Genomic DNA, 21,761 nt, shown 5'->3' with positions numbered 1-21,761 from the left:
GTAAGTAAAAGACACAAGCCCATGTGATAATTATGGCCTACTACTCAGTGTACAGTAAGTAGTCTCCCTTATTCATGGTTTTGCCTTCTGCGGTTTCAGTTACCCTAGGTCAACTGTGGTCCGAAAATATTAAGTGAAAAATTCCAGAAATAAACAGCTCATAATTTTTCAATTACACGCCATGGAGTAGCATGATGAAATTTTGCACTGCTCCACTCTGTCCAGCATGGGATGTGAACCATCACTTTGCCCAGAGTATCCACGCAGTACATGCTAAACGCCGTTAGTCACTTAGCCATCTCGGTTATCAGATCAACTGTCGCTGTTTCACAGTGCTTGTGATCAAATAACCCGTATTTTATTAAATAATGGCCTCACAGTGCAAGAGTAGTGATGCTGGCAATTTGGATATGCCAAAGAGAATCCATAGAGTGCTTCCTTTAAATGATAAGGTGAAAGTTCTTGACTTAGTAAGATTAAAAAAAAAGTATGCTGAGGTTGGGAAGATCTATGGTAAGAATGACTAGTCTATCTATGACATTGTAAGGAAGGAAAAAGAAATTTGTGCTAGTTTTACTGTCACACTTCAAATGGCAAAAGTTAACCGCCACAGTGCATGCTAATTGCTTAGTTAAGGCAGAAAAGGAATTAAATTTGTGGGTGAAAGAAATGAACAGAAAACGTGTTCCAAACATAGGAGCAAGAAAGCACTAAGCCCGTATGAAGACTTCAGAAAAGGATCCTCTGAAGCAAATGACCACATTCACCTAACTTACATTATATTGTTGTAATATAATTCTATTATATAATTCTATAATTCTATTTTATTATTGTTGTTGTTAATCTCTTACTGTACCTAATTTATAAGTTAAACTTTATCACAGGTATGTATGTATAGGAAACAAATATACTACATACAGCGTTCAGTACTACCAGTTTCAGGCATCTACGTGGGGATACTGAAACGTATCCCTCACAGATAAAGGGACACTATGTACAATGCGATTTTTAGTCTGCTGACAGCATATGCAGAGGTCATAAAAAAGCAATCTAAGACACCATGCCTTACCATTAAACAAACCTATAAAGCAGGACATTCAGAACAATTTCGAAGAAAGAGCAAAGTTAATATGGACTACAAACTCCAGAGATAACTATACTGCCAATAGGTAAGCCAAACTTCAAATGATCTTTTCAAGCTCTATAACATAAGATTCCATGAAAACTAGAAAATGTACAAACAGTGCATTGGCCCCAAAGTGCAAGAGTAGTGATGGTCTCTAGCCAGCAAGAATTACTACATTTTCTGTTAGAAACTAAAGAATTTAAAAAATATAAACCAAGAAGCTTCAAATATTGTACAAGTCACATTATAATAAAATCATTTCTCACATATATAAATCAAAAGTTGTCTTGTCATTCAAGATTGTGTTTAGTATTTCCCTCAGTATTCATGCCTTACAGATAGGACAAAGATGGAGCAACAGGACAACATTTCTGGTGATTGCTCAGGTATCAAAATTTTCAAACGAAAAGAAAATGGACCCAGACAGATTAAATGATATACCCAAATCACAGAGCTGGGATTAGAACTCATATATCCCTAAATCTAGTCCAAACTATTGGACTCGGCTCACATTCCACGGTGCTAATATGGCAAACTCATATCACAGTGCCAGACACTGATTATCTCGGTAAACACAATACAGGGGCTATTAGTAGCGAACATAGGCCTGGTGTCCGACTGGCCTGGATTTGTGTCATGGCTGTTTTAAATTCATAAGCCATGTGATCTTGGGCAAATTACTTAACTCCTCTAAGCCATTTTTCCCTCATGTGCAAAGTGGGCTTAATAACAGTATCTATCTCAAAGGACTATCATGAAAATTAAATGAGAATGTCAGTAGAATTTAGCCCAGCTAAGGGCACAATATAATTCCTCACATGCTGACTAACAAAAGTACCCAATGATAGAATCTCTTGGAACTCTCATCTATGGGTATCAGGTGTCAGAAAGAAATATAGCTTTTCAAGCTCAGCAAATAAACAGATATGAGCTAAAACCACAGTACCTGAAGAGCATAACTATGCCTAATGTAAGTATAATGTAGCCTTTCAGAAACATTATTTCCCTACTTCTATCTTCTATTTGTCCAGTATCTTCTATTTGTAAGATACTATTTGTAAAATGTAAATCATTTTAATCCCCCGAGTTCCGTTCTTGGTCCTTGGCTCTTTCTGTGGTACACTGGGTCCCTATGCATTTTCCTTCACTACCACAGTTATAACTACTACCCACACATCTAGTATTCTAAAATTTACAAGACTCTAGATTGGCAAGGGATTCTGGAGCCCCCTAAAACTATACACAAAATTTTGCAAATTTAATGTGTGTGTACGTCTTTTCTGGATGGTTGGCCCCTATCTCAGATTTCCCAAGAAGTTTGGCCCACACCTCAAAGAAGTTACTGGCTTATAGGTTAATTGTCTACAAATCTATATTGCCAGCCTAGATGCTCCCCCTAAAGCCTAAAACTACTTTATTCAACTATCTGCTGGACATCTCCAATCAAATGCTCCAGACACAGATCAAACTTAACCATGCCCAAAATCCCTGGTAAACTCGTTCTCCACACCCACCCAAATTTCCTCCTGTATTCTCTAGTTGAGGCAACACAAACCAATAAGCTAGAAGCATAAGCCTTAACTTTTCTTCCTTCCTCTCTGAACCCCTTCACATCCATCATCAAGTGCCACTAACATTAGGTCCAAGATATTTCTCAAATATGCCATTCATTCGTCCTTAACACTACTGTCCTAAAACTTTCATCTCGACTACTCCAAGAGCCTTCCAACCATCATGAATTCTGATAACCTCTTGGAATCTATCTTCCTCAAAATCACGATCAAAATAAACATAGACAGATCACATCCCTATTCAAAACTCAGCTCTCATTAAAAACAGGGGTTGGAGGGGTGGGTGTATTTTAAAAGAGAACATAATCCTCTACAAGATCTAGTCTATCCCTACTTTAACTTCATCTGTCACCTACCACCACCCACTTTACAGGTATTCCCTGATGACATTAAACCAATGGTAATTCCTACCACGGTCTCACCTCCCCACACAGGCACCACCCTCCCGTATCTTCTTCATGTCCCCCTCCGCTGTCTCTTCTTTATCTGCTTCTTTACATCGCCTCTGAACACAGCTCAGGTGCCATAGTCTCCAGGGATCCTTCTCTGACCTCAAGCAAAGCTAATGACTCCTTTTCAGCTCTTCCTGAGTAGATATACTCAGGTTATATCTATCACTACGCTCCCATAATGCTTCACAATTATGTTTGTGCATCTTTTTCTACTGGGCTATGAAATACTTAAGGGATTGTGCATTTTTCTTCAATGCCACTTAGAAGGCCATAAACTAATGTCTGGTGAACGCATATCATTTTATCAGTTATACCAATGCAATTTTGAAAACATGAACATCTGAATTACTAAGCACAATAACATAGAAAAATATTTCAATGTGCTTATCTACAGAAATTAATGTCTTAATTTTTAAATAATCAAATGTCTTTTTCAAATAGAAATAAGGTATAATATGCAAGCAACAAACACCCAATTTCATACATAAAGTAGTATTTTCGGATTTTTCCATTCAGAAGGTTGCTTAATTATTAATTTTATTAATAAGTGTTAACTGGGAGAAAACTAATGGATGGAAAAGGCAATTCAGGAGAAGATCCATAAGCTACAATCTTTCTTGAAATCAAACTAATCCAAAAACTGTGTGCCAAAGGAAACTAGCTTCAAGTGCAAATCCCTATATATACATGCTTTGGTCTTGGCATCAAGTGAACATGTCAACAACAGTAGCAAAATAATTATGTTAATGAACTTTAATTTCTCACCCATCCTTGATACAGAACACAACATTAACATTACAAAATTTAAAGGCCCTAGTTTTATGTACAGTTTAAAAAATAGTAGTAATGTTCTTGTTTTAAAGTAATATTCTAAATTGTTAAATTAGGTGAGCAGGACTTTTTGCAGTAACTGCAATACACTCAAGGAAGGAATCTGGTAACAGTGCTTCAGCAAAACCATAAAATGATAAAATAAAATGCACACACACGTATATACATGAACATTTAATGTTTGCTACCATGTTTCCTCGACAATAAGACCTAGCTGGACAATCAGCTGTAATGCGTCTTTTGGAGCAAGAATTAATATAAGACCCGGTCTTATTTTACTATAAGACCCGGTCTTACATAATATAATATAACATAATATAATACAGTATAGTATATATAATACAATATAATATAAAATATAATATAACATAATATAGTATAGTATATATAATATAATACAATATAATATAATGCCGAGTCTTACATTAATTTTTGCTCCAAAAGACGCACTAGAGCTGACTATCCAGCTGGGTCTCATTGTCGAGGAAACACGGTAATTGTTAGGTGTACACGGTGTCTATCCCCAAGAAGCTCAAGTTACAAAGTGATCATCAGTAAGCTAAGTAAATTTATTTAGCAGGAAAAGAAGCAAAGCTCTTTTTTTAAAGAAAGATGTGATTATTCTTAAATTCTTAAGGTTTAGTAAGACTTTTAAAAATCAAAATCAAGACTTTAATTTTTAAAAGTGACCTTCTCCCCCCTTACCTTTCCCCAATCAAGGATTATAATTCCCTCATTATTAATCATCAATAACCAAAATTACGCTAATGGTCTTTATTTCCTTTCACAAACATCTCTGACTTTTCATCTACATGACTTCAAATAAAACGTAACCTTCAAAATGCCTGAATTTGAAGAATATAAGTCTGTCATATACTTACACATCTTGCAGGTTCTGTAATTACTAAGAGTTGGAGAGAACTACAGCATAAGCCAATTAAAACTAAAATGAAGAGAACTGCATTCTTCACATCCACTACATACAAAGAACAAGAAGTCTTTAGTCCCCTGTGAATAATTTTCTACAAGAAATTTAGAACAGGGTGGGTGGGGGAAAAGGGTGAGAATTTGAAATTCCAAGCAATTCAGAATGACACAGCTAGAAAAAAATAAACAAGGAAAAACGCTTGATCTTAATTTTGAGCTTTAGCCTCAAAAAAGTTGCTTTGGTACAAATATCTGAGGAATGGCAGTATTCTAGTCAGACACAACGAAGCCATAAATTATGAAACGAAGCTCCCTCCCAGACTGCAGGCACCTCAGAGTAAAATAAAGTCTCTCTTTATTTTATTGTACCCTTTATGACACAGCACAATGCCTAGATGACATTCAAAAATATGATTTAAATGCTGCCCAGTTATAGTTCATAATCATGATGAATCTTATTTGATGACCAACAACTACACAATGACTGATGACATCTGCAATAATCCCATTTATCCATCAATTAATCTGTAAGCAACCTCAACCAGCAAAAACATAGCCTCAACGATCCAAGCTTTGAGGAAAAGAGCCCAGTGGGAAATACTCAAGACTTTGGACAAGTTATTTAACTTTCCAAACTTCACTTTCCTTATCTGCTTGTGGCGGGAGAAATGGGAAGATGGTGTACTGTGGGGCAATTAAGTAAGGTTGTGAAAGCATCTGGCACACAGTACTTGTTCAATAAATGTGTTTATTTCTTTACTACACAGAAGAGACATATAGTCTTACTTAATGACAAACCAGAATATAAATTTAAGACTACTGATGTTTGGTTAACTGGCTTCTCTTTGGTTACAGTGGGAGCCGAATTGTGCTGCCAAAAGTAGCAACTGATGTCAAGGAAAGAGAGAAAAAGATTTTCAATTAGAAAAGCACAGTAGCCTGGGACAATTCAGTGAAATCACAAACTAAGTCTGATCTACATTCATTGGCCTCTAAAATCATTAAGTTATAGAACAATGACGTAATGAGAACACTAAATCATCAACAGAATGTTCAATTACAATTTGCATTTCAATCCTCAACATTAGTAGGCTGTTCAAAAATCAGTTTGAAAATTGGGAACAGTTTTTTTCAAAGATACAGGTCAAGCTTCCAGATTAGTCTATTAAAGTCCATTTAAATCACAAACTGATTTAAGAGTACTAACAATGCAGTATTATTTCAACTGTACCTCTGTGAATGCCTTTTTCAATTATGAAAAAATGTAAGTGTAACATTTCAGTCTGATGATGACCACAACAAATAAAGATTCCATCCTAAGTATTCTCACTGAGGCAAGAAGTTTGTCACTATCCAACTATTGGTACTGTTTTCTCTAAACACATTTTATCCAGAAAATATTAATACAAAATATTCACCTTAACTGAAGCTCTTCAAACATTACAATTAGAGATCCTCCCTATTAAGGAAATTAGTTATTGCATCTGTAAGATCAACACTTTAAAATAATAAAAAGATTTGCTCTTTTTCCCAATATACTATTAAATCCCAAACACTATTAAGCATGATATGTATAAAATTGCTCCTTAAACAGTCATCTGGAAAACAGAAAAAACAGAAAAACAGGAATCTTACATTTTGGATGCAATCTCAAAATAGCAGTAGTAGCATTGCAGGGAAAAAATACTTTATATCTAAGTGAGTGTTGGAGTTCCGTATTTCTATCCTATAATCTACAATTATTGATTTTAATCAAAAGTGACTATTTTTTTTCTTTAGCTTAAGTCACTAAATTTTGTTCTTTTTTTCTTATGGGTAAATCCAGTTTTACCAAAACTATGATAATGTGTAAAAGCTCTACAAACTGTAAGACAATAACAAATTAGTTTATATCAGAATCAGCTACATACAATCCAAAGGAAAACATAAAAACATGTTAAACAGTATAAATTGCCATGGTTAGCTTTGTCTTTGAATTGAATGAACCTAAGCTGTAACCTAATGTGATATGACAGCAAAAGGCCTACCATATAACATTATTACTAAAATCTGACATCAAATCTGCTCAAAATTTCTCTAAAACCACCAACTCACACAGAAAGAACTATATAAGAACATAGTGAATTTTCCCACTGCTTCATATTAGGAGTTAACAATCATCACTGAAATATACCAATTTTATTTTAAAAGAAACTCTAAGGCTGAAAAGATAGGTGACATCTGCAACATCACACAAAATGTTTTAGGCCACAGAACACACCAGCCTTCAGTTGCTCGACTTCTGTATAAATATGCTGCCTTTTACTGAAAATCTTCAGAGTTGAATAAGCCTGAAATAACCCCAAATTAAAATCTTTTCATTTTACAAATGAAGAGACTGTGGTTAAGTGGCTTATCCAGGATCACGTAGCTCGTTAGAGCAAGGAAGGGACCCACGTGTCCTAAGCTAAGTGAGTGTTCCTTACACCATGTCAACTCAAATCGCCTGGTGCTCAGTATTAAGAAATCATTTTATAATTGAATAAGCTAACGATAACACTGAATTATTATGGCCACATGCTTATTTCAGTTTGGTCTAGGGAAAAAAGCGTTCAACTGGAAATAAGGCTTCTAAGTCATGGTTCTTCCATTAATTCAAGTCATGAGAGTATCCCTTGGGTAAACCACTCGCTCTAGTCCTCCATTTCCTCATCTATTAAATAAGATCAGAACAGATTCTCTCTAAAATCCCTTTTAGCTTTCAAAAATTAAAATATGAATACAAATAGGAGAAAATAAATTACTGGTTTATTTGGCTAGTGATAGTGTTCCTCCAAAACAATACATCTTTCAGGTCTTATTTGCATATACAATGAGGAAAAGTAAAATACTTTACTGTCTGATCTTTGTGCTTAAAAATTCATTTTACTGTTTACCTACTTAGAATATTCTCAAAGACAAAAAATTTAAAGGTTATATTAAAGTGTTCACACTTGTTAATTTTAAGGAATTGCTTTTTTTCTAAACATAGTCAACAAGATAAATTTCTATTAACTAAAAAAGGGGTTTAAAAATGTGTGCTATCAGCCTTATAATTAAAAAAGGAAAAGTGTTAACTCATAAATACGTCAGCTAATGTGTCTTTCTTATAGGTTATGATTCTGCTTTATTCAAGTCAATATACACCAGGGCCCCCTTAAGCAATTTATATACTCAAATTTTACTGAATATATACTTCAATTGATTCAAAGTTTTTAATAACATTTATTCTGTGAGTGGTGCATTTACCTTGAATCTACTGTGGCTTAAACTTGCAAAAACTCTTTCCAAGGCCCAGATTTAATTTTGAATTCTTTTCATAGAGTACTGCAGTCTATAAGTTTCAGGGCCCCTGAATCTGCCCCTGGCTAATAATTTAAACAGAAACCCCAGAATTAATTTTCCAGTACATTCCTATTAAAAAGTAAACATTTCAGAATCTAGCAAATTCTTAACAGAATATAATTAGGCAGTGTGGTGTAAAGAACATGAGTTGTTGGTGTCAGACATGCCTGGGATCTGAATCCCAGCTTTCTGCCCTTTCTTACGTGTAAATGTAATGTTACACATAATTCACTAGGTCTCTGATCCCCAGATTGATTTAAAACAGGAGTAACAACACCTAAAGATTGTTGTGAGGATTTGAGATAATTATGTAGTTCAAAGTACCTAAAACAGAGTCTAACACAAGATAGACATTCAACAAGTCGTAGATACTAATCGTATAAAGCAACTTATCATACTATTAATAAATTGGAAATGAAAATGTAAAAAGAATTTTTCATGATTACTTTTAAGAGGATATGGCAAATAGAAGAGGCTAAGTTTTACTCAGTTAAGGGCTGCTCTAGATAAGAATGACTGAGTCATTCTTACAATTGTTAACGTATTCCTCTTAACAATTATGGCTTGCTTTTATAGAAAGTGTATCTAAAGAAAGTTGTATTTTCTTAAACTAGGTAACGATATCCCTTTGAAGACTTTATTCTTTTGCTTAGCAGTAGCCATTCTCATTTAAAGAGCAAATTTGGGTCCATTTCTTTCTCAATGATCACAAGTACTAAATGAATGAAAAGTGAAATTAAGAAGTTTTACTCAATTACATTTTCAACTTTAAAACTGACTTTAAAAAAAAATAATGCTTTCTTAGGAGCAAAAGCTCTGGATTAAGGGTTAAGGCAACTCCTGGATCTGTTCTCAATTTCCTACTAACTTTATCAACCTGGGTAAGTGGACTTCCTCAACTTTAAAAAGGCTGGATTAATGACTAGCGATTTTAAAGAAATGGTTGATACAACTTTGTAAAATGAAATCTTTTATACAAATGGCAATGTACCAATTGCTCTACATTACCAGAGGGGGAGATTTTTTAAATATACCTACTCCACTCTCTCCTGGGTCCTGGAGACCACGTGAATTTGAAAATAACTGTCCCACATGAAACATGTTACTTTTAGTTGAAAATTCTAAGTTTATGATTAGAAAATTCTTTTCAATGTCTCATAGATGCCATTGTTTATTAGAAAGCATTTTCTGGTATTATTCCTTTTAATCCTCACAATTAATCTTTGAGAAAGACTGCTCTAGTTCCTATCTCAAAGATGACAAAACAAACTATTCAGCATTGCTGGGACACTACTGTGCTGCAGTAAGATCAGTACAGAGAGACTTAATGCCACCTCTAAAGAAAACTGTGTTCTAATAGAGGATAGATAGACTATTCTTGGACAGCTATTAGCTATGAAGAAAAATAGTATGTAGTCACCACGAAAGGGAAGACAGAAAAGGAATATCTTCCTTCTCTGAAACCTGAGAGGAATTGAGAATGAGTAAAAATACAGGTTGAAGAATGTAACTGAAAGGGAAGGAAGCTGAAGGAACTTACACAAAATAACATTAGTTTTCACAATGAAGCAGTAGTTAAATTTCTTGAAGGGAGATAATTCTCAATAAAGAGCTTAAGAGCAGTGATTAGAGTCTGGAATAGCTTATTCAGGAAAGGGGAGGGAGCTTACAAGGGACACATAAAAACTGCCCTGAGGCACTGAGAGTTCAGCTAAGTTAGAGACCACTGTGTCTTGCAATTTTTACCAGAAGTGCAAATAGCCTAAAAAATACAAGCAGTGAAAACAGATAGGTGGAATGATTCAAATTGCTTTCTGCTGGTATTTCTGGCCTTGCTCTGAGGAGGCAGTAGGAAAGAAGGGGCAACTAGTAATAGGCCCCATAGCTTGGGAGAATGAAAGTCTTCCTGAGATCCAAGAGGACATTAATGTGAGAAGGAAACGAGCAAAAAGCAGGACAGAATAATTAAACAACAATAACAGCTTGCATTTATTTATAATGCTTACTATGTGTCAGGCAGTATTGTAAGAGCTTTACACGTATTAACTCTATCCTTACATTAACTTTATGAAGTAGGTACTATTGTTTCTTCCTTTTTACAAAAGAGGAAACAGGCAGAGGTTACGTGATTTGCTCAAGTGCTACAGCTAATAAATGGAGGAGCTAGTGTAGAATTCAATACTGGAATCTAAGATTTCTGAAGTAGCAGAATGACAAGCTCCAAGAAAGGGTGACGATAAATATAGAAGAGGCCAGGTCTGTTGATCATTGCTGTGTGTCTAGTACCTGACCCCTAGTAGGAACACACAATAAATGTATTTTAAATGGAGTGAACGACTATGCCTAGAAGCACTGAATAAAGTTAAGATTTAAACCAGAAAGAATGTCTGTGAAGAAGGAATTAACGTCTTCAACGACTGAGGGAGCACACGTAAGAGTTAGAAGATGGTCACAGGAAGCACTCAAAAGAATAGTTCACAAGGGCCTGAGCCACAAGAGAATGATGGATGTGGCAATAAATGGCATCTGGGGCCAGTGACTCAAGGATTACAAAGAAAATAGACATCTCAATTCAAGAAGATAAGCCTGTATTCTCAGGGCACAACCAGGTTTCAGATGAAAAGGCAGCAAATAATTCCAACTACAGGCTGAGGATACAGTGGAGTGAAGCAGGGGATCAGAGTGTACAGGTGAACAGACTGGGAGGAAGGAGTCAAGGTAAAGGGAGTACAATGTAAAGTACAGTTAGTGAACAGAAAAGACTGGACCACAATTAAGTCTTGTGATGCTCAAGCCAAGGTTATTGCCAATGCATCCTACAACTTTTACTTTCAAGTCAGTATTGCTTTGGGAGACGAGGCTGACTACCCGGCTAAGGAAAGTGCCACAAGATCATTAATAACCTACTACATCTTAACGCTTCACTTATAGTTGCAAAAAGATCAAACATTTCAGAATACTACTTGCACTGACTTATCAAATTAATCAATTACTACGGTTTGGCGTAAAGGACTAGCTTCTCATTTAATCAATCGTTCACTAACCACTCACACTGTTTCTAACACTATGCTTAAGTGCTTTGTGGTTCAAATGTGTGTCTGGTATAAGCTTTGGGCAGGGACCACAACCTAGTTCATAAGTGAAACAAAAAAGGGGGTGGAAAAGAAAGGGAGAAAAAATTGAAAGGAAATTTAAAAACGTATTTTTAGGTAAACACTGAATGTACATATTAGAATGCACATACCAAATAAGTGTTTACTCCTTCAATCAAGTTCCACACTTACTCCAATGATTATGTGAGAATCATTACTGGAACTTCCCCTTGAATCTATCCAAGAGCCAGTAGCATTTTTTTGAAGTGCCCCAGTGGAACCAAATCTATATCCTTTGAGACTCATTTCTTAGAGTGGTTCACAAATTGACTCTAGGTTTTTCATAACATAAGTTCTAAAAACTGTACCAAAACAATGGCAGCATCGAGATACCAGGGAGGCACTCACAATGAGATAGCCGTCCGCAAGCGAAGGAGACAGGTCTCAGAGGAAACTCACCCTGCCAGCTCCTTGATCTTGGACTTCCAACCTCCAGAACAGTGAGAAAATAAATTTTGGTTGTTTAAGAAAAAAAAAAAAAGTAGCATCACTAAAATAAGCGTATAAAATAACATTCAATTTTAGTACTTAAATTGTGACATAATCATGGTTAAATGTTGGTATTACAATAGCTAACTGTGTGCTAAGTACTGTTCTAACGCTTTATTTTCCCTATGTCACAACAACCTGTAAGGTAGGTACGACTACTGGTTACATTTTACAGAGGAGAAAACTGAGGTTAGACGTGGTTTACATTTTACAGAGGAAAAAACTGAAGCTAGCCGTGGTTAAGTAACTTGTTAAAGATAACACAGCTAGAAAGAGGCGGAGCTGACATTCAAACCCTGGCAGTCCAGAGCCCACACACACTCTGATGCTCTGTCTCTTCACTTTTTAGGCACACTCCTTATATATAACACTAAGTGAAAATTCCCTACAGTCTATCCAGTTTTTTTCTTACAATAAGTAAAGAAATGCAAATTAAAGCATTAAAGTGCTATTTTTTCACCTATGAAATTAAACATACATGTTGACTAAGACACTGCTACGCAGAAGTTAAACTGACACAACCTTGAGAGGTGTAATTAATTGTTAAGAGCATTCATTTTAGAGCCAGACTGTCTGGGTTAGAATCCCAGTTCTGCCACTTAACAAGTATAGTGACCTTAAGCAAACCACTTAACCTCTCAAGGCCTCGTTTGTAAACAAATTAAGAATAGAGTTTGCACAAACTCAGTTGTGCAAAGTTACTGAGTTTATGTATGTAAAACAGAGAGAACAGTGCATGGCACATGATAAGCATTCAGTGTTAGCTATTATTATTACTACCTTTCTGTCAATTTGGTAATACATATCAATTACAGTTAGCCCAGTAATTCCATAATCATAAATGGGCTCAAAAATTTATATGCCTTGTCACAGATGTATTATTTATAATAGAGAAAATATGGATTTACTGGACTTAATCAAAATACCTGGCAGTAAGGAAATGATTAAGCAAACTGAGGTACTACAGAGTATTACAGTCATTAAAAATCATGTTTTCAATATATTTAACATGGAAATGTATGTACAGTAAAATACTATTCTTTTTAACAGGCAGTATATAAAATGATATACTACCCCACTTATACTGTGTGCTCACACATTGTATGAAAGATTAAAAGGAAACATATCAGCATGTTAATAATGTTTTATTTCCAAGTGGTGGGGGTTACCGGTAATTTTTATTTCCTTATTTATAAATTTAGATATTTATTGTTTTCTATCATGAATGTGCATCACTCTGGTAACACTTTACTTTTTTGTTGACTTTACAATGGTCAAACAAGAACTATTTTCAAAGTTACACTATTTAAAATTACAAATTGTCTAGCAACTTTTATAAAAATCTAACAAAATTGCTAAAGAATATCAAGGCAATCTTGAATCAAAATAACAGCAAAAAATTACCTCCAATGTCTCCCAATTAATACAAAGGGAAAGCATACTAATTTTTCTAGTCTTAATTATATAATGTTTCTGAGCTAGAGAAATGCTGTTTTTTAATGAATGAATGATGTACAAACCTATAAATAAATGATGTACAGACAAATGAAGCTTTCTCTATTTTGTTTGAATGAATGACCTTCTGGCTAATACATTATTTAAAAAACCAAATTCTCACATTATGTTCTATACTACCAAAAATAGTTTCAAAGTCGATACTGGTCCTAATAATTTTCCAGCTCCTCTGAAGTGCTATCAAGGAAGATAATACAAAATGGATACTTTACAGATAACTACTTTATGCTTTCATTTTTCAACTTCTAAAGGTTGAGGTACGAACAGCTATAACACAGCAGGCCGTCCTAAAACTATTAAAGAGAATCAGACTAAGTGTAAGTAACACTTTAATTAATCTGCTACACCTTACTCCAGAATTTATCTACAAGAAAATACTAGAGAATGAAAAACAAACTTACAGTTAATTCCCTACCCTGTGTAATTTGCAAGACTATTATTCAGCTTTCCTGTATGTATAGTCCACATAGTTCTAGGCAACAATTACTTTCCCTAAACAAGAAAAACCTATTATGAAGATCAAACAGGTTCCCCCCCCAAATTCAGAAAATATTATGTAGCTAGGAAAAACAAAAACATTAACTGCCTTCATTTGTCGTCAAGTTCTTGTGCTCTTAAGTACATCAGAAATGATCTGAAAACTTATCACTAGTAAATGTCAGTCACTTTATGGGTTCCATCTAACAATAACCTCCGCATCATTCCCTATCCATGACACAGGCAGAGCTCTGTGAAGCTCATCTGGAAATATGAGTGGATATCACAACAGAGATTCTTTATCATGATTTAGCATGAGTCTATAAACTAGTAACTGAAGCCATTTCCAGATCACATTCTAATGACAGTAACTTTCAAAATATGTCTCCTAAACTCTAAAAGCTAAGCCAATTAAGACAAATCAGAGGAGAGGCCAGCACTTCCATTTAAATATACCTCCTCCAATCCAATCAAACTTTTCAAGTCCATGTGGTCATAACCCTGGAAAATAGAGATGGTAAGGAATGGCTTTTCAGAGAGAGATAAGGACAAAAGGTGCAGCACCTGACAGCAACTAATCCTACATAGTGGAACAAAAGCTCAGGAGTGAGACACATGACAACAGCAAGGAAAGGAGAGCAGGAACTTCCTGGGGTAGCCTTCATTCTCTGGTCCAAATCCATTTTCCAGGAGTTGGGCAACTACAGCCTCCTTCCTTAAAAAAGTTTTGTGGCCCTTATTACTTGGGTACCAAAAAAAACACAAAAAAACAAAAAACCCACAAAAAGATGTTAAATGACAGACATTTTGTGCACTGCAGGGAAGTTTTTGCAGGCTGGGATAAACTTATCCTCCATCAACAATTTATGAATACAGAAAGTTCCTTATTTTCATTTTAAAAAGAACCAATTTTCCTTGAAGTGCTATGAAAAGGTCTACCTAAAAAGCAAACTGTGCATAAAACTGGTATGGCACAACTTCTACTCTTGTGAACAATGAAGAAAGCACACTTAAAATATGCACTGTAAAACACTAAAAAGAACTTGATTCTACTGATGGGACTATATCTGGTATAGGTTTACACATCTATAAAATATCTTATTTTGCAATGAAAACAAAACAATCCCAAAACATATTTTTTGTGTTCTTTTACACACCAATTTTATAAAACAGAATCTGAAATGAGCTCTTGAGACCTTGTTTAAACTATAATTTCCCTTAAATTATAGTAACTATATAACCAAATGGTACTGTAAAAATACAATATTTGTAAGTATGTACATACATACACAATATTTTTTATTTATGGAATACTGCGTATTTACTACTTCTGACTAGCAATCTATGTAGATTATAGTTATGTAAAAGATCACTAACGTGGAGAAAGGAAAAATTTAGAAGGTCTGCAAGAACTCAAACATTTACCATGGGAAATACCGTACTTCTGAGGCATGTATTTATCTTTAATGAAGGCTCAAGGAAGTATGACTTAAAAATTTATACATTAAAAAATGTACTGGTTCACTGAGAACTACTTATGAATGATATTAACAATAATGATATAATAAAAAGTCTTATGCTTTTAAAAATTAGCCTATATTAACTACTAAATATCAAACACTAGTCACAAGGATTTTAGAAAAACGTTATCAGGCAACAAGTTTGAGACAGAAAGGATCCAAATTAGCGTATAATCATATTGCTATTTAAAAAAAAAATTCAGTTTCAGTACTATGTCCTAACCTATCTCATATTATCTCCTCAGCTAAAGGAATAATGAAATTCTCTCTCACCACTTCTTCCCAACAATACAAAATCCAGAAAGCAGGGATCCTGGTCTTTCAAGCTATACTGCTATACCCCAAACCCCTAGAACAGAGCCTGGTACACAGTACTCAGTATTTGTTGAATGAATGAAGGAAGGAAGGAATGTGAAAACAGGTAGGAACAGGCAAACTACAAAGATCAAAGAGCTGACAATACATAAAGGTATAACTGGTTAATCAGAATATTAACATAAATGAGTTGATGTCAAATGTGAGCTATTCCACATTTTAGTAATAATCTGAATCATTAGAACTCAGACCCCAAGAATAGCAAACTCATCCTAGAAAACTTGTAGAAAATTAAATACTGAATTCTAAATTTTGCCAAAAATGGTCAGATCTGATTTTGTAGGAAAAACTAACCTCACAAATTCATAAACCCAGTTCACTGTTCCATTCTAAGAGAAAACACGCTAGTGGACTTCATTAGTGGTCTTTTGTCAACATTTCTTACTTTCTCTGTAGTTTCTCATTTACTTAGGGGAAAAAATTTTAAAACTTCAAAATCCCTTTAATCACTATCAAAATACTTAATTCTGCTGAGTCTATCCTACCTTTATTTACATAAAACCGGAAGTTTCCACACACTGACATTAGTACTTCTGTTATTACAATTTCAGAACTCTGCATCACATGTATTTTTTTAAGTTTTAAGAATTCAGAGAGGTCAAGTTCCTTGGGTGGGTTTCTTACTCAACTAGGACGATTATATTAATAAAGTGTATCTTCACTGCAAACTACACTTTAGAAAAAGCATGCTTCAAGGAGTACAAACCCTCCTCCCCCTTTCCTTCCTCACAAGGTATGTTTGATTCTAAGAAAGAAAATCCAAGATCTTTCTCTAGTTTTACTGTTTTAAAACAAAATCTTCTGTTCAATTACTAGTTTGTCTATCCTGACATATACTCGTTACTGTAGCGACATGAGCAAGTATGTCCAGTTTCTGTTACAACAGTATATTTTAATTGCTTGCCACTGCCTACCTGCATCAGATTTGACATCCAAAGTTATACCATATACACTACACACCGCAAGCGTATGACTCAACGTAATGCTAAAAAGAAAGTTTCTACACAGAATATGTCTGCTGTCACTAAAACCGATAGAGAAAAGGAACTCAGGGTGGTGACTACTCGTTCTTTTGGGGTTCTACGACTAAGAAATTGAGAACCAACTGTCCAATGTGTTCTCCCTTGCTTCTCCTGACCCTCCTACGGGTGGGGAGGCAATTCCTGCACAAGAGAATGTGTAAGTGCTTTGAAAGCTTGTGGATGAGAGATGCCGTAAATACACTTGATGGTATTAGTGCATTACTGTGAGCATTACGTGGAACCACTGTCACTGTGTCGGGGGTAGGTTGATGGCATAACCCTCCCTGAGAATGGGACGAGAGAACATAGTCTTCATCATCATCCGAAATGTTTGTCTTTTAGGCCGGGTTATTTTGTTAAACCGCAGCGAAACCACACGTGAAAAGTTACACGCAGGCCCCATACAAGGAGGACTTCGCCAGTCCCCATCCCCGCAGAACTGGGAGTCTCTGGAACCCAGCGAGGAGAGGAGTGCTAGGGGTTGGGCCTACACCCCAGTAACGTGAGGAGGTGCTGGGACCCGCGATGCGGCCCCGGCCGTAGCCGACGCCCGCGGAGCGCCTGGAGGCGCAGCTCTGGGCGGGGGCGCGGCGCCGGGCACCGGGAACGGCCCGGGAGGGCGGCCGCGCAGGGGCCCCGCGCCGCCCCGTTGCCTGGGAGGCTCGCGCCCCGCGGTCGGCGGCGTGGGGGAGGGGAGGACGGGCCTGCGGCCTGTTGGGGGACTTCAGCCCCGGCCTCGCGTGCGGCTCTCGGGCGGGCCCCCGGCCCCGGGGTCCCGAGTGCCGAGTAGAGACTCACCGGAAAGGCCCGGATCCGCATCTTGGTGTCCTTCCGGCTGCCCGTGCCTTTGCTCAGATTCGACATGGTGCTCGTCCCCTCCCCAGCGGCGGCTTCGGGTCGCACCCCGAGGCGCCGGTGTCACATTTAAGGCGGGCGGGCAGGCGAGGGGCGACGCTGGGGGCGGCGGTGCGGCCCCCGGGGTGGGCTGAGGAGCTGGCCGGCCCCTGGGCAGCCGCGGCGGGGACGGCGGCGGCTCAGGCTCCGGCGGCTGGGGCTTGGCTGGGGAACTGCGCTGGCGCGGTGGCTCCGCGGGGTCCCCCCTCACGCCCGGCTCGGCTCGGCTCCCTTTATCGCGCTCCTCCGCGATGGCGGCGGCGGCGGCGACGGACAAACATCTCACTGCGCAGGCCGAACGTCCTCCTCCTCCTTCTCCTCCTCCGCCTCAGCGAGACGAGATCCGGCCCAGAGGGTGGAGGGGGGAGGAAGGAGGGAGGAGAGCCTGAGAGTGGAGAGATTGGGGGGAGGGGGGTGGGAGGACGGGAGGGGGAGGTGGCTGGCCGCGGCGGGGGGGGGACGCTCAGATCTCGCGAGAACAAGGCGAGCGCGCACTCCCAGGTAAGGCGGGGCGAAGCCCGGCAGCGGAGGGGGCAACGCGAGGAGAGAAGGGGAACGAGGAGTTGGGGAAGTGGGAGGGGCCAACTGGGCGGGGAGGTGCGAAAGGGGAGGGGCTGAGGGCGAGAGGAGTAGGCTTCCTTTTTGAAAGGGGAGCGTCGGAGACCGGTTCTGGTCAGAGGTGGTTGATGATTGGTGGAGCGCGGAGCAGGGTCGGGGGTCCTGGTCACGTGGACCGAGTGGGCGGGGGAAATTCTGATAGGCAGAGCGGGATTGTAGTGGGCTGGTTCGGTCTGGACTGGGCTGGGCTAGGGTGGGGGCTGGGGCTGGGGCTGGGGCCGGAGGACAGTCTCGGGGAGGAGCGTGAGGTGCCAGGTGAGTAACTACGTTCTAGAACTGGTTCCTGTGGTTTTCTAGGGCATGTGGACTAGGGATGAGTACTTAAGCAGAAGCTAGAAAGTTGAAAGAAGTTTGTGCAGGAGTCACCTGCAGAGTCAGGAGTTAGGGTCCTGTATGCTTAAGAAGATACTCGGATTGGATGTGCACACCCCAACTCGCAGGCCTGAGAGGTGGAGATTTTAGACCATAAAGTTTCCTTAAACTGAAGAAGAAGCTCCAGGATGTCTTGAATCCCTGATATTTTTTGAGGGACCCAGGACTTCAAAGTGTTAAAATTTCTTTTTCGATACCATTGAAATAAAATGACAACTCCCTTAATGTAGTGCAGTATTTTGGTGCATGGTGTTAAATAGAAGATAGAATATTAGGTTGGTGCAAAAGTAATTGCGGTTTAAAACGTTAAAAAATATGTATACATTGCAAAAACCGCAATTACTTTTGCACCAACCTAATAGAAGCTACCTTTCACCTACCTAATCATTTTTACCACTACCAAGAGTGTTGTAGGTTTTGAAAGCCAAAATTATTGTCTTTGATTCAGTTTGCTGCAAATTTGGAATTTTTTATTTTCATTATAGTCAAAAGGTCTAGTGTGATTCATTAGTTTTGAATTTTACTTTCTAATTTACCTCTTGGTCCAATTGATGTTATATTGGGATTTCTGATGCTGCAGAGAAATATGTATGTGAGTTCCCAATAAAATTTGTGATTTTTGCATTTTAAATAAGAACCTACTGTTGGGATGGGTATCTACATTTGGAAGCTGGGGTTTTAATACTTTTATGTAGCATTTGGAAGTTGGGAATGTTATATTTTTTAATAACTAAACTGAAATATACTTTTCTATTTGTTGACAATAAGGTTGAATTTGCCCTAAATTAACTTAATCCTGATGACTAAATTTGAGTGTGTGCTTTCATCCCCTACTTGATTGAAATGCCCCATTTTGGAAATATATTTTCTTGTTTTGTTTTTTTTTGGTATTTGCTAATCAAAACACAACGTTAAGAAATGAGGATGTAGCTGGAAAAAAAAGTCTGTGTAAACACCGAAGCTAAAAATAGGTCATCAAGAACTGGGTTGATAAGGTAAGAATGGGTGGAGCTCAGATTTAAACGTAAGATAACATGAGTCTTGGATAGAAGTTTATAATCTGTATGCTAATTGAGCCTGTATTTCCATAATCATTAGAAAATAACAACCAATGTTTTTCTATTGACGGTACTGTCCTGTGGCCCAGTTTCTTTGTAATGTAAGAATATACATACATGTTCTGGACCCATTGGTTTGATTCCTAGCTCTATCACTTTACTACCTCTATTATGTATCTTTTGGGGTAAGGCTTTGACTGTTTATACCTGGAGTTCCTCATCTGTAAAAAGGGGATAATAATAATACTTCCTCCTGGGACTACTATGAAATTTAAATGATTTAATACATTTTTAAAAGCTGAGAGCAGTGCTCAGGACAGAGTGGCCACTCAACACCTGTTGGCTGTTATCATGGGCCAAGGCCAAGGTTACACTACCGTGTTTCCCCGAAAATAAGATCTATCCCGAAAATAAGCCCCGGTTAAGATTGTCAGCCAGAAGGACGCATTCAACACGTTGTGACAATGTTCCAGAAGAAGATGACATGACTGTATTTGAATAAATGTAGATTGTTGTACATGAAAAAATAAGACATCCCCTGAAAATATGCCCTAATGCGTCTTTTGGAGCAAAAGTTAAGAGCTGGTCTTATTTTTGGGGAAATACGGTATCTTCCTTTATTCAATATGTAAGTTTATTAAAAAAAAAAAAAAGAAAGCTTTCATGCTTTTATAAAATGAATTTTATTTTAAAAATGAGCCAGTCTCCAACACCTGGATTTCACAAAACAATAATATATTTTTTGGCAAGTAAGGGCATTAAAAAGGAATAACTAGCATTAAACTGGGTCCATTATCTTTTTTTTTTTTTTAAGTATTTTAACTGCATAAGTGGGGGAAGGTCAATTTTTGAATAAAGGACAGTTTCTTAAATTGATTAATTTAAGCTTGTGAGGAACAATATACTGAGCTGGTATTTCTCATTTCACTGTGAATGTGAGAAAACATCATGGGCTTACATTTAGGAACTCCCTGCATTAAAGCATGTTTCCATATAATTGTGATGCACATAATCACCCTTTAATTAATTTCTTTCCTGAGCTCAGATTTTCATGTTGGTTTTGCTTAAGCAAAATTTAACTGCATTTTAAAAGAATCACTATCAACTATGTCTTCCGTTAGGCTTTAACCACAAAGACCCAGAAAAACTCTTCAAAATGAATTTGTCTGCCACTGCCATTAAGAAACCTACTGCTCATTTATTTGTTCAGTTATTCCTTCATTTATTCAAGAAATATTTATTTAATGACTGCTATATGTCAGGCTCTCAGTGAATAAGACAGATAAGACCTGCCATCGCAGAACATATACCGTATTTCCCCGAAATTAGGACTTAGCCAGACAATCAGCTCTAATGCGTCTTTTGGAGCAAAATTTAATATAAGACCCGGTCTTATATAGTAATATAACATGTTATGTTATAGTAAATGTTATGTCTTATGTTATAGTAAAATAAGACCGGGTCTTATATTAATTTTTGCTCCAAAAGACGCATTAGAGCTGATTGTCTGGCTGTCTTTTTTTCAGGGAAACATGGGAGTTCCTTTTCACATCTCAAATTTTGGAACCACAGACCCAAGTTGGATGTGGCAATAACTTCCTATGCACTCCAGTCCAGAAATCAGATTTTTTTCTTCCTAGGAAAACCAGCATCCTCAAAATGTATACAAAATACTCTCTAAAGCAGCAGTAGACTATTCTATGCCCAGTGGTATTCCCTGACTTGCAAATAGCAAATTAACTGTCAGGATATTAGTTTTTCTGCCAAATGCCACCTGATCTAGCAGAGAAAGCAGTGTTGGAATAGGAACTCACTAGATGTTGCATGTCTGCTGGTTAGTATTCCTACTTATGCTGACAGAGTCCTGACACAGGAGAACAGTAACCACATTTCCATTTATTTGTATGGAGCACGTGCAGTCAAAGCTGGGAGGCTGGGTGAGACAGCCCCTTCTCTACATCTCAGTCTAGAAATGGACAGCACGGACTATGAGAAGCCA

The 21,761-nt window shown here is 37.5% G+C and overlaps 1 protein-coding gene across 2 annotated transcripts in view; it reads right to left on the bottom strand.

The window, feature by feature from the left end:
• The window catches only part of CUL3 (cullin 3), a 90,172-nt gene extending 72,058 nt beyond the window's left edge, over window positions 1-18,114 (bottom strand). For both annotated transcript variants that reach the window (XM_033112067.1, XM_033112068.1), the window contains exon 1: window positions 17,619-18,114. In XM_033112067.1, the coding sequence (XP_032967958.1) occupies window positions 17,619-17,684 (66 nt within the window). In that variant the 5' untranslated portion in view covers window positions 17,685-18,114. The remainder of the gene's footprint in view (window positions 1-17,618) is intronic.
• Window positions 18,115-21,761: the final 3,647 nt, after the last annotated feature.

This window comes from Rhinolophus ferrumequinum, chromosome 8, assembly GCF_004115265.2.
Source record: "Rhinolophus ferrumequinum isolate MPI-CBG mRhiFer1 chromosome 8, mRhiFer1_v1.p, whole genome shotgun sequence".
Taxonomy (NCBI): Eukaryota; Metazoa; Chordata; class Mammalia; order Chiroptera; family Rhinolophidae; genus Rhinolophus; species Rhinolophus ferrumequinum.
Note: the sequence above shows the minus strand (reverse complement) of the source record. Positions and strands in the feature narration are given on the sequence as shown.